This window comes from Suricata suricatta, chromosome 2, assembly GCF_006229205.1.
Source record: "Suricata suricatta isolate VVHF042 chromosome 2, meerkat_22Aug2017_6uvM2_HiC, whole genome shotgun sequence".
Classification (NCBI taxonomy): Eukaryota; Metazoa; Chordata; class Mammalia; order Carnivora; family Herpestidae; genus Suricata; species Suricata suricatta.
This window is the reverse complement of record NC_043701.1, coordinates 40,854,186-40,866,640: the sequence shown is the minus strand read 5'-3', so window position 1 is coordinate 40,866,640 and position 12,455 is coordinate 40,854,186. Positions and strand designations below refer to the sequence as shown.

The window sequence follows — 12,455 nt, the reverse complement described above, 5'->3', positions numbered from 1 at the left end:
TTAGGGCACATACTTTAAGTTACTTAATTATGAATTCTCTGAATTTGCCTTTAATTGTTGCTTTTCATGTGGTTTACTCTGTTTTTTAAGTCTCCATTTTTTGTTCTTATAGATATGACACAGTTGAAGGCATGTTAACTGATTATTTGGTTTTCTTTTAGGATGTAGAGATTTTTAATAAATTTGGAATTTAAAAGCAAATTTCAAACTATAGAGTCTTCTATTTTCCTCCTAGAGTTATCTAAATAAAAATCAAGATAACGGTGTTTACTTTTGGTTAGCTGGTAGCCTTTTCATGTGCAAATTATACTCTGAATTCTTTAAATTTACATGAATTGCCTTTTTCCTCCCAAGGATAAAATTTAATGAGAATTTTATAGATAGGTTATTATAAGTAGGAATATATATTTTAAAATCAGTCAGCGTTCCTAATTTATTTAATACATTTACAGTTTTGAACTATGTTTTCAAATTATGACAGTGTTGGATAATCTCAGTTGCTTAAATATATTCAGTTAAAACTTAATTAAAAACTAGTTATTAGATTATTTCTTTTCTAGGCTAAAAACGTTCTGGGGGTTAGAATAAGTGACTCTTAAAATCTAACGAAAGCTTTGGACCCTCTCACCAGAAAAATGCTTGCATGGACACACACATTTAGTATGTCATTTCAGGGGATTCATTGGCACTCTGCTCAAGAGATAGGAAACCCCTATACCAAAAACACCTGCCATAAATATGAGAGCTATATTATCAAGAAGGGCCTTAACTTTTAATGGAATAATGATACTTACATTTTAAAAATTTATTTCAGCAGCACTTGAGCGGCTCCGTCATTTAAGCATCTGACTTTGGCTCAGGTCATGATCTCACAGCTCATAGGTTTGAACCCCGCATCAGGCTGTGTGCTGATAGCTCAGAGCTGGCCTTGGATGTCTGTCCCATCTCTCTCTGCCCTTCTCCCGCCCGCTCACTCTCATGCGCTCGCTCTCTCTCTCTCTCTCTCTCTCTCTCTCTCTGTCTCAAAAATAAATAAATAAACATTTAAAAAGTTTAATTTATTTCAGTTGACCTCACTTCTTGAATGCAGGTTTTGTTCTAAGTTAATGTTTGGTTTAGTTCCATTTTCAGACCTTCTGATTAATTGCTTAATTGCTAAAATATACTGCCGGTTTGTAAGTTTACTTCTGGTGAAGAACTATCCTTCAGTTAACTTTTTATTCTAATGTACACTAATTGCAAAAACAGATCATCTTGATCACAGCAGTACTTCATAACTTTGTCCTCCCTTTTTGCTAGAAAAATCCATAGCCAGTATTTTGTCCTCTTATTCTTGCCAAATATATTCCATCTGGCTCTTTTGTCCTCCTCCTTGATAGGGAAGAGTAGTACTGTAAAAATACTCAGTCTCATTAAGAGAGAAATGTACCATAATCAGAGTGTGTCACATCAGGATTAAAGTGACTAACCCTAGAAATTATGGGTGAAATCCAGGGCCTGATTTGGTTTTTGTTTACAAGCCATGATTTAATTTTTAAACTGCTTTACTGAGATAAAATTCACCAATTTAAATGTACAATTCAGTGGTCAAACCCTGTTTATGTGGAAGTAAAATAAACATGTTTTATCAATGAAGTCAGAAGAGGGCCTGCCTCTCTAAGTTGTTCTAGTGTATCGAATAGTTTTCAGAGATCCTCAAAGCCACGGAGTACAGGTTTCTTTACTCCCTGGGACTATACTAAGTTACTGACACTTTGACATTCCCTTGTGTCTGTAAGTATACTAGCCATTATATAAAGCTCAGCTTCAGCATTTTTCAACATGAAATTTTTGAACAAAATTGTGCAGAGAATTGAGCCTGTGGACCTTAATATAATAGAATGAAATACTTCCATTTAACTATGCTTGTGTCTGTTTTCTGGCATTTCAAAAATAATTACCAGGATATTTCTTTGCTTCTGATTCTTTCTCATGTGTATGCATCTGTGTGTGTGTGTGTGTGTTTTATCACCAAATACATCTTTTAAAATAAGACAAAAACTTTAGATAATAAAATATTTGAGTTGGAGGAATGAATATTCATAAGCAGTGAAGTAACTGTAAATGTTCTAGAAATGAAAAATGTTCTAGGTATTGACTGGTAGTCATTTCCAGCATGTCAATTCAGTTACTAAAATAAGTCTGAATTAGTGTTAATTAACTTATAATTGTAATGTCAGTAGTTGTCTTAGAAGAAGAGATTATAACACTCAGAAATTTGTAGAACTAAACATAGAGTATGTATATTAACTTCATTAGCTCACTTTTTTCCACATTAAAATTTTGTTGAAAGTACAAAAGTAAATAATACTCTTATTTTTCATGCTGTGAGTATAATTTGGGAATGTTTCCATTTTTCTTCTACAGTTTATTCTGTGTCTTCTTTAGCTTTGGTTTGCACTAACTAAGTTTAGAGAAACCTCCTGTTAACAGTTTGTTATTTATGTTTTCATAATAATTATTCACTAGAGATTCAAGTGTAAATATAAAACTTTGTGGAAGGAAAGTCTCCATTATAAATAGAACTTTTGGAACTTCTAAAGAACTAATGTAATTATATACAAAAGTTCAAATCTGTGATCTGTATCATTTAAGATGGTGTTCAGAATAACTGAGAAATTATTTTCAAAAAACAGAATTTAGGGACACTTGGGTAGCTCAGTTGGTTAAGCCTCCAACTTTGGCTCAGGTCATGATCTCACAGTTCTTGAGTTTGGGCCCCACGTTGGGCTCTGTGCTGAGATCTCAGAGTCTGGACCCTGCTTTGGATTCTGTGTCTCCCCCTCTCTCTGCCCCTTCCCTGCTCATGCTCTGTCTCTCTGTCTTTCAAAAGTAAATACACATTAAAAATTTTTAATTTAAAAAACCCCAGAATTTAGTGATGACAGCATCTCATTTGTTTTCATCACTGTTTCAAAGTTTTGTATTACACTTTTCATTTTTAGACTTTTGATGATTATCCTTAATGTTCACAACAGGAGCCCTCTTGCACAAATGGAAGAAGAAAGAAGGGAGCATGTAGCTAAAATGAAGAAGATGGAGATGGAAATGGAGCAGGTGTTTGAGATGAAGGTCAAAGAAAAAGTTCAAAAACTGAAGGATTCAGAAGCTGAGGTAATCAGCCTAACATCATCATCTCTTATAGACATATTTCTTTTTAAAATAATAAATTATTTAATAGTATAGATAGTAAGACCTTTCTACACAGAATTTTTAAAATGTAATATAATGCCCTAATATAGTGCCTGGATGGTTCAGTCAGTTAAGCATCCAACCAACTTCAGCTTAGTTCATGATCTCACAGTTCGTGGGTTCGAGCCCCACGTCGAGCTCTGTGCTGACAGCTCAGAGCCTGGAGTCTGCTTTGGATTCTGTATGTCTCTCTTTGCCCTCCCCTACTTGTGCTCGCTTACGCTCTCTCTTGAAAATAAACATTAAAAAAACAAATTTAGGGTCACTGCCCTAATGTAATAAAATGGAGAAATAAAAGCAAGCACTTTGTGTATAATGTATGTTTCAGTATGTTAGTATTTGGACACATATGCTTGGTAGGAAGATATAATAATAGAATACTTATAATGAATTACCAGTTTTAATGAGCAAATTATGAGAAATGGAATTATAAGCTATTCCTTATATTCAGTGTAAGAAAAGTAAAGATCAGAGTTTTGGGTGGATGTAAGAATAAAACTATATAATAATAGAATAATCATCATCATCAACCAGAGTTACTTGCATATGAATAAGAAAAAGAAAGCAAGAACCTTAACTGAACTAAGGGCATGCCAGGATAAAACAAACGGCCAAAGGTGAGAAAACGAAGGAAGGTGATACTCTTGTAAATGAATTGGGCTTATTTGTAGTACAGTGTTAGAGTAACTGCTAGTGTTACAAAGTTGGTAGAGCAGTGACAAAGCATCCCAGCAGGCTTATCTATTACATCCCTCTAGATATTGAGGCATGTTAGTTTTTATTAATCAAAAATACCTTGAAGACATTCTGTTACATTCCCTTCAAGAAGTGAAAGATAGAGGGAAAAGGCACTAACATGGGAATCTATCAAATCAGTAGTTGGTTTGATAGATACTAATATGAAATATTTTTTAAATGACCTTTAATGTTAAAATTCAGTGAGACCCTGTGTTTGTATGTAACTTCACTAATAATATTTGTATCTAAATAAATTAAAAGGGGATTCAGATGTATTCTCTTACATCCTTATGGTTGATCTCATTGCTTTTGTAATTACTACATAAAATACTGAAACTCTCTGACTAAATATCTAACAAAGTATTTTAATGCACTAAATAGAATGCATGGAATGAGTAAAATATTGAAAAATTTTAAGGAAATATTTTTATTCCACATTAAACTTCTCTTAAATTGCTGGGCTTTAATGTAATCTCTTAAAAAAAAAAAAACAAAAAAAGGGGCAGCTGGTGGCTCAGTCAGTTAAGCATCTAACTCTTGATTTCAGCTCAGGTTATGATTTCAGTGTTGTGAGATCGAGCTCTGTATTGGGCTCCACTCTGAGCATGGAGTCTGCTTGGGATTCTTTCTCTCAAAATAAATAAATAAATAAACTTAAAAAAAAAAAACCCAACTATGACTGTTGTTATATTTGGCATAGGCTTAATTCAGCAGAGACATAGAATAGTTCTGGCTTGTTTGAGTCCTTAGAGGACCACAGGAATAGCATCCCTGGCACCTGTTATTAAGATGACATTTTGGAGATTAAGTTTAGTCAACCTTTATTAAATCTAAGAGTCTGTACTCTTTGATTAATTAGTGAATAATCTGGAAATTCCATAACAGAAGGGGAATAAAAACAGGAATAATCAGGAGTCTACTTACCTCCAAACTTTGATTTCCTTAGAAATCTAAAAGTAGTTGAATTTACATTTGCTATAGACATATTTTAGAACTTCCTCCTAAGAGTAACTGTTATAAACAAATAATTATTAAACTGTAGCCAAAGAACACTTCAAGAGTTTTTATGATTTCTATCAATGGTGAAAGCCGTTTTGGGAAACTTAACCGCTCTTTGAAGTCTGAAAGCATGAAAGAACCTGTAAAGAGATCTGGCCAAGTTTCCCCTAATCCTGTAAGCCCTGTAAGTATATAAATACGTGGGTGAGGAAACCTATTTTACCTTCTTTAATACAGTGGCTTTTTTAATTTTTCAAGTTCATTAGTGCAAGAAGTGTTTGCTTAGGGTATAGCTTCTAATGTCCAACAACACAGTGCAACAGGCACAGTACTAAGCCTCCTTCATGTATTATGTCATTAAAACTACACCGTATGTATGAAGTACATATTATTGCCCCTTTTATTTTCATGAGAGGAAGGATAAATTAACTTGGTCAGTGCTGCATGCATGGTTGTAAGAACCCACTTAATTCTTTAAATTTCCTCTTATTCACTAGATAAACCCACAGTCATGTATCCGTAGTTTCAAGTCTTAAATATTAACAAGCTCTGAAAACTGCAAAGCCAGACATAGAACTAACAGTTTTATCCCACTTGATATGAATATTTATAAAATTTACTGCCAAAAATAGTAATGTGTTTGATCACAGGTGCTACCCTGGACAGCCCAGGAGGTGTTTTGTAAATGTAGAATGTATATATTTCTAAGTAGTAATAACATTCTAAAATCTGAAATATTCAGAAGTTTGGAAGACATCTGACCCCAGGGGTTTCTTGAGAGGGATTGTTACCTATACTTTTTACATACATGCAGCTAACACAGATGATACTTACATACAACACAAATGTATACATAAAGAATGATGAACACCTATGAACTTACTACCTAGCTTAAAAATTAAGGCCTCATTGGTTCATTTGAGGCCCTTGTGTGCCTTTTCCCTATGGTAGCACTCTTTCTTCTTCTCAGACGTAACTTGTGAATTGTGTGTTTATGATTCCCTTGCATTTTTTTCTATAACTAAAGACATTTTCTTGCATTTCTATTTTCTGATATTTCTTAGTACCTTGTTTGCTATGATCAGGAAGATGATATCCTGTATTTGACTCATGTTTGCTTAAATTTATCTTAGCTGATTTTGTTTCGTAGGAATTACATGAAGTATTTGCAGTAGAAATAAATATGAAGTCACTCTCTGTGGGTCTACAAAATAATTGAGAAAATAAATTGTACACAAAATTTCATTATAATCCAAATTCAAGATAACTCACTGATGTAATATGGTTATTAGAAGAACATGATTCCTAGACACCTGAAGATTTTGAATAGTTTTGGGGCATTAAATGTATATAGATTTAGTCTTCTTTTATTAATGGCTCTCTTCTTCAGAAATAGGCTGACTAGTGCATAAATGACATTGTTTAGTGATCCATTAGATGAGCTCTTTGTTTCTGCAGTTACTTTGCGTGAGTGTTTCTACTTCTCAGCCAGTATTCTTATACAGCATTTATTTTCAATGTAGGAAAATCACCTGCATTGGACTCTCTGGGGCTTGTTGAAACTGCAGAATTTCTTATCTTAACACTGAAAGATTCTCATTCAGTATGTCGTGGTGAGGTCCAGGGTTCTATATTTTTAACAGCACTCCTGGTGATTTATATGAAAATTAACATTTGAGAAACCACTGCTTTATATGACTCGGGGGAGCTTGCTATGATCTTGGAGCTCTAAATTTAAGTCTTTCTGTATACCTGCTCTCGTTCCACTTGTCTCAGCTTTCTGAACTTGGAATTAGGAGGTGGATTCAAATCCTCATTCTTCAGTTTTTCTGGCTACTGATCCTAGGCAAGTGACTTAACTCTGCACCTCTTTTCTCATTTATACGATGAGGACAGTGACGTCTTACTTGCTTTGCTTCTACCTGCTTATGAGTAATGAAAATGAGATCGTAAGATAGGGTATGTCCATTGTAAAATGCAACACAGCTATAAACTTTTTGCACCTTTTTTTTTTTTCTATTTCCCAAGATTATTCTCTTGGCTCACTGGCCTCCTATAGGAGGAGAAAGCCTAGCCAGTGCTTTTCAGGTGGTGCTCCGAATTTATAGCACAAGAGCTCAGTGCTCATAATTTTAACATTAGGATACCTGGGTGAAACCTACTTCTGTTCCTGATTTCTTAAACAGTTTTATTTTATATATCATGCTGTGATTTAGCTCCAGAGACGCCATGAGCAAATGAAAAAGAATCTGGAAGCACAGCACAAAGAATTAGAGGAAAAACGTCGTCAGTTTGAAGATGAGAAAGCAAACTGGGAAGCCCAACAACGTATTTTAGAACAACAGAACTCTTCCAGGTAATTAATATCAGATTCCCAAGAAATGTGTATTAAGGAATTATTGTCTTGTTAATTTTAACATTAACATTTTAAAAGGTATTACCATTATCAGTTATTTTCATGGGTGAATATTTTTACATGGATGGATGCAATCTGTCTACTCTGCCAGTTTTCTTTTCATTACAAGCATTTTCCATGACTTAACAGGCTTCATAATTATAACTTAGTAGCTTCATAACATTCTCCCCACTTGACTCTCCATAATCAATTTCTTAACCTCCTCCCCTCATTGTTGGACGGGATAGTTGTGTGCAGTCATCAGCAAGCATAGAAAACACTGCTGCGAAGATCTTTTATACAGTTTAGGGCTGTGTTTTAATTGTGTTATTTCTTTAAAGAGATTATGTTCTGAAGATAAAAATTTGATTATGTAATTCCAAATACAACTGATCAATTACTTGTTCTTAATATACACAAAAACTGAGTAATATTTGAACCTTGGTTTTCTTCTTTCCTTTGTTAGTCCCATTTAAAACTGAAAAGTTCTGTCCCCATAAGAATTCTATAGTTTACCCTTATTGCTAAATATTCTCAACGTTAGACATTTGTTCTATAATGCTATCCTTCTTTTAACTTTTTCCCCAGTGAAGAGGAAAATCTATTTGTAAAAGCAAACCTAATTGAGAAAACAAATAGCAGTAGAAGAGAAAGTACCTTATTTGATGTCAGTTGATCTTTTTCAATTTGCACTTTTATTTGGGAAGCGTTCTTCTCATACATTAAAACTGGATTTCTGTCCTATTTTTACAGTTTATTCTGAAATTTGGTCAAATATTTTATTGTCTGTTACAGATTTGTATTGTCCTTACTTTTCTAAATCGATAATTTTTTGAGTAAAAAAGTAGTATTTGAAAATCTGACAGTTGTAGTTGGATTAGCCATTGCTACCATCTTATGTTATCTGTAATGTTTATAACATGCCCACTCATTGTGATTATTTTCCTTGAATCATTTAGAACCTTGGAAAAGAACAAGAAGAAAGGGAAGATCTTTTAAACCCTCTATTGACCACCAGTTACGTATTAGTTGCCAATATGCCAGCTTGGACATCAGTGTTTGTTGGATCCGTTTGACCAATTTGCACCAGTTTTATCCTTAATGATGGATTTAACAGCATGACAAAAATTATTATTATTTTTTTGTTCTTGATGGAGATTAAGATGCCTTGAATTGTCTAGGGTGTTATGTACTTAGAAACTAACAGCTCTAAGTACCTTTCCTACATTTTCTTGTTTTTTTTTTTAATTATTAAACAGATGTCTTCAATTTAATGCAAGAAAACATTTTACTGTTGTACAATCATGTTCTGGTGGTTTGATTGTTTACAGGATATTCCAAAATAAAAGGACTCTGGAAGGTTTTCATTGAGGATAAATTGCCATAATATGATGCAAACTATGCTTCTCTATGATAATTATAATACAAAGGTTCCATTCAGTGCAGCGTATACAATAATGTAATTTAGTCTAACACAGTTGACCCTATTTTTTGACACTTCCATTGTTTAAAAATACACATGGAAAAAAAAATCCTATATGCTTACAATGCACCTAGAGCTTTTTTATAACAACCCTTTTTTGTTTATTTGTTTTGGATTCTTTAAATATATGTTATTCTCATTTAGTACCCTCTTTAGCCAGAATCTCATTACTGCTTCATTTTTGTAATATTTTATTTAGGTATTTTCCATATATTGGCCCTGCTAAAATAGAATATAGCATCTTTCATATGGTAGGAACCAACAAGGAAACTTTCCTTTAATTCCCTTTTTACACTTTATGGTAAGTAGCAGGGGAAAAATGCATTTATAGATCATTTCTAGGCAAAATTGTGAAGCTAACGACCAACCTGTTTCTACCTATGTGCAGTCTCTTTATTTTACTAGAAATGGGAATCATGGCCTCCTGAAAAGAAAAAAAGTCACCATTCTGCATTTAGCTGTATTCATATATTGCATTTCTGTATTTTTTTTGTTTGTATTGTAAAAAATTCACATAATAAACAATGTTGTGATGTAATATAGTGTGGGCTCTTAAATATTTTACAGTTGATATACAAGACTAGAAAATGGGGGAAAAAACGTCAAGTTGAATTTGCCTCCTCCACAATTATAACTCATCTTTTCTATTATATGTTTATTTCAGTTAGAATATGGTTAATGTATTGCTTTTCTAATTTATGAGATGTACAGTTATCTCTCCTCATTACTGTCATTAATGTTTATACCTCTGAGAACAAATCCTAACTCATTCACATTAGGTGAACTCTCAAGTCCCTGGAAACTGAAATTTTTTAACCGGAAAGATGGTGGTCCAATTTAAAGGTCAAATGCTATAGATTTTAACATAGTGCTTTACGGGATATTCAGTATAATTAATGCAACCCAGTTCATTACCTTAAAAACTTTCACCATGTCTGTTACTTTTAAAAATTAATGATCAAAGCAGAAGGGGGTAACTGCTAATTCTTATTAGCCAAAATTTTTAGTTTCACAGGCTGAAGCATTTAAATAAGACAATATGTTTTAAAAGATCCGTATTGCTTTTCAGAAAAATAGATCTAAAATGTAAAACATAGAAAGATTATTCATGTTATAGTATCTTGAATTTGTATTAAACTTACCCCAGGGCTACTTTGTTTTTAATGTTTATTTTTGAGAGAGAAACAGAGGATGAGCAGGGGAGGGGCAGAGAGAGAGAAGGAGGCAGAGAATCCAAAATAGGCTCCAGGCTCTGAGCTTTCAGCACACAGCCTGATGCATGGCTCAAACTCACAAACTGTGAGATCATGACCTGAGCTGAAGTCGGACACTTGACCAACTGAGCCACCCAGGCTTCCCAAGAGTTACTATTTTTAAAGTAAATCTCCTGAAGCATTAAAAACATGATTTAGGAATACCGTGGTAAAAATTTATTCTTGTTTGATGGCCATCACTATCTAAAAATTGTCTTGGAAAAGTTTTGTTAATCCTACAATGCCTTCTGCTATTGAACATCCATGGTGTGAGTGACTTTTAAAAATAAATTGCCTGTTAATTCCAAGACTAGAAGCAGGTATTCCAGAATAACTATAGGTAGATATGCAGGAGATTTCTTGTTTGTTTTGGTTCTTACATTAAGTGAGATTGGGTTAACACCTGTAACCAGAAAGGTTTAGTTTTAAGGAGTTAACAACCTACAGATTTGGAGGATGCAAAATGAAAAATTTTGTTTAGACCAATTGCCTAACCGGTGAAGTATTCCTTCTAGAGTTCTAGAAAGAAGTTCTCATAGTTACCATTTAAGAATTCTGTATATTGTGATAAGTTTGTAAATCACCTTTCTTCTTCTACCCTCATAAAAATTTGCAAAAATCTTACCCATATCATATCTGAGCTTTTACCTGAATCTGATATGGGACCTCTACAACCTTACTGGATCTTTTGGTTGTTGACTCCAGGCTTTTAAAGCATATTGAGGGGTATTTTCACTATAATGGCCTCAGGATTTCTGAGAACTGCTGTATGGTCATTCACATGTACAATCAGAAAGTCATAAGAAAAGCCCAGCTTTAAACAGCAAAACAGGCAATGCCTAATTTCCATTGTCCAGAAGCATTATATCATTGAAGTAACCACAGTCTTTCTAATTATGCGGCATTGACCAAGTCAACACCAATCCTGGTGTTTGGGTTGGTTTGGGCAATACATGGTAGAGCTTTACTGCCACCTAGTGGGATGAGATCTACTTGTGTCATCAAGTTCACAGTGGAGGAAACTGATAATGAATTGATTGGACACATGGCTTATTTCTATGTAGCTCAGGTCATACTCTTGAAAGCTGAAGTGATCCAGGTTCCCACGTCTCAGACTCATTAGTTTGGTGTCACTGAACCACCTGCATATTCTGAGTCTTCCCACCTTTTGTGCCTTTTATCCTCTTGGAGAAACTGACCAAGGAATGTGGAGGTCAGTGTATAGTAGGTGAGAAAAAAAGGAAAGAGTGTAAGATGGCTTGATAATGCAGCAAAAGTGGAATGTTGACTTAGCAAGTCATCTAAGATCACTATCTCCAAACTTTATCCTGTTTCCTTATTAAAATATTTTTGAGCATGTATCCATACTTAACAATTGTATGCATGTACTGCTGTGTTATGAAATTATTTTAAAGTGGGATGGGGAAGTTTAGCACCCTTCTCAAGCCCCCCTGAAATATTACTCATTGCATTTGGGAAGCCATTGAACTAGGTAGTATATAGATCATTAACCATTTTTGTTGACTCCCCAAGGGTGTCTGTCCTAATGAAGACTGCTGTGGTATCCTATTTTATGTGAAAGGAAAAATTATTGTCTGCCACTCCAGTAAATTGAAGTCCTTTCTAATAAAAAGCAAATGTAAACAAAAGTTCGTGTATTTCATTTAGAATATTTTCCTTACCCTTTGTAATAAGTTATACACATATTGAACACTTACTACATTTCAGATGATATGTTAGTTTTTATATATTGTCTTGATTAACCCTTAATAGGTAAACCAGTATTGCCCTTTTACAGATGTGGAAACCGGTTTGGAGATGTTTAGTGACCTGCCTAGAGACAAGTGGTCTGGCAGAGCTGGAGTAGGATCCGATCTTGGTGATGACATCAGGGCCTGTGGGCGTTAGTCTTCTGCCAGGTGACCACCTGGTCTGTGCTAGAAAACACTGAGCACACTAATCATCTGTGTTCAGATCTCATCTCTGTGAATTGGGCATGTTACTTTTCCTTTCTGAACATTTGTTTCTGCAGCTGTCGGGGCCCGTATCTCCCTTGCTGGTTCAGAGTGAAGATTACATTCTGACTGCACATGTGAAGGTGTCTGGACCTTGAGAGATTATCCTTGGATGGTGATGGAAGTGGTGATGCTGGGACATGACAGACAAAAGAGTATTGTTTTCCCCCAGTTTTAGGTGATGGTACATTTTCAGTAAGTTTGCATGGTACTTGGATAGGTTTCTAGACTTGCTTCTTTGTAGACATAGCCTTTTGGAGTTACTGTGTTTCAGCAATAGGGCGTGCCATGGAAATAAGGTCATTTGGGCGAAGAACAGGTTTTTTTTTTACAGTGCCAGT

General features: G+C 34.4%; 1 protein-coding gene across 3 annotated transcripts in view; it reads left to right on the top strand.

Annotated features, from left to right (window-relative positions):
- Positions 1-9,384, top strand: part of SEPTIN7 (septin 7) — a 110,006-nt gene extending 100,622 nt beyond the window's left edge. For all 3 annotated transcript variants that reach the window (XM_029925126.1, XM_029925135.1, XM_029925142.1), the window contains 3 exons: positions 3,018-3,153; positions 7,185-7,324; positions 8,323-9,384. In XM_029925126.1, the coding sequence (XP_029780986.1) occupies positions 3,018-3,153; positions 7,185-7,324; positions 8,323-8,362 (316 nt within the window). In that variant the 3' untranslated portion in view covers positions 8,363-9,384. The remainder of the gene's footprint in view (positions 1-3,017; positions 3,154-7,184; positions 7,325-8,322) is intronic.
- The last annotated feature ends 3,071 nt before the right edge of the window (positions 9,385-12,455 follow it).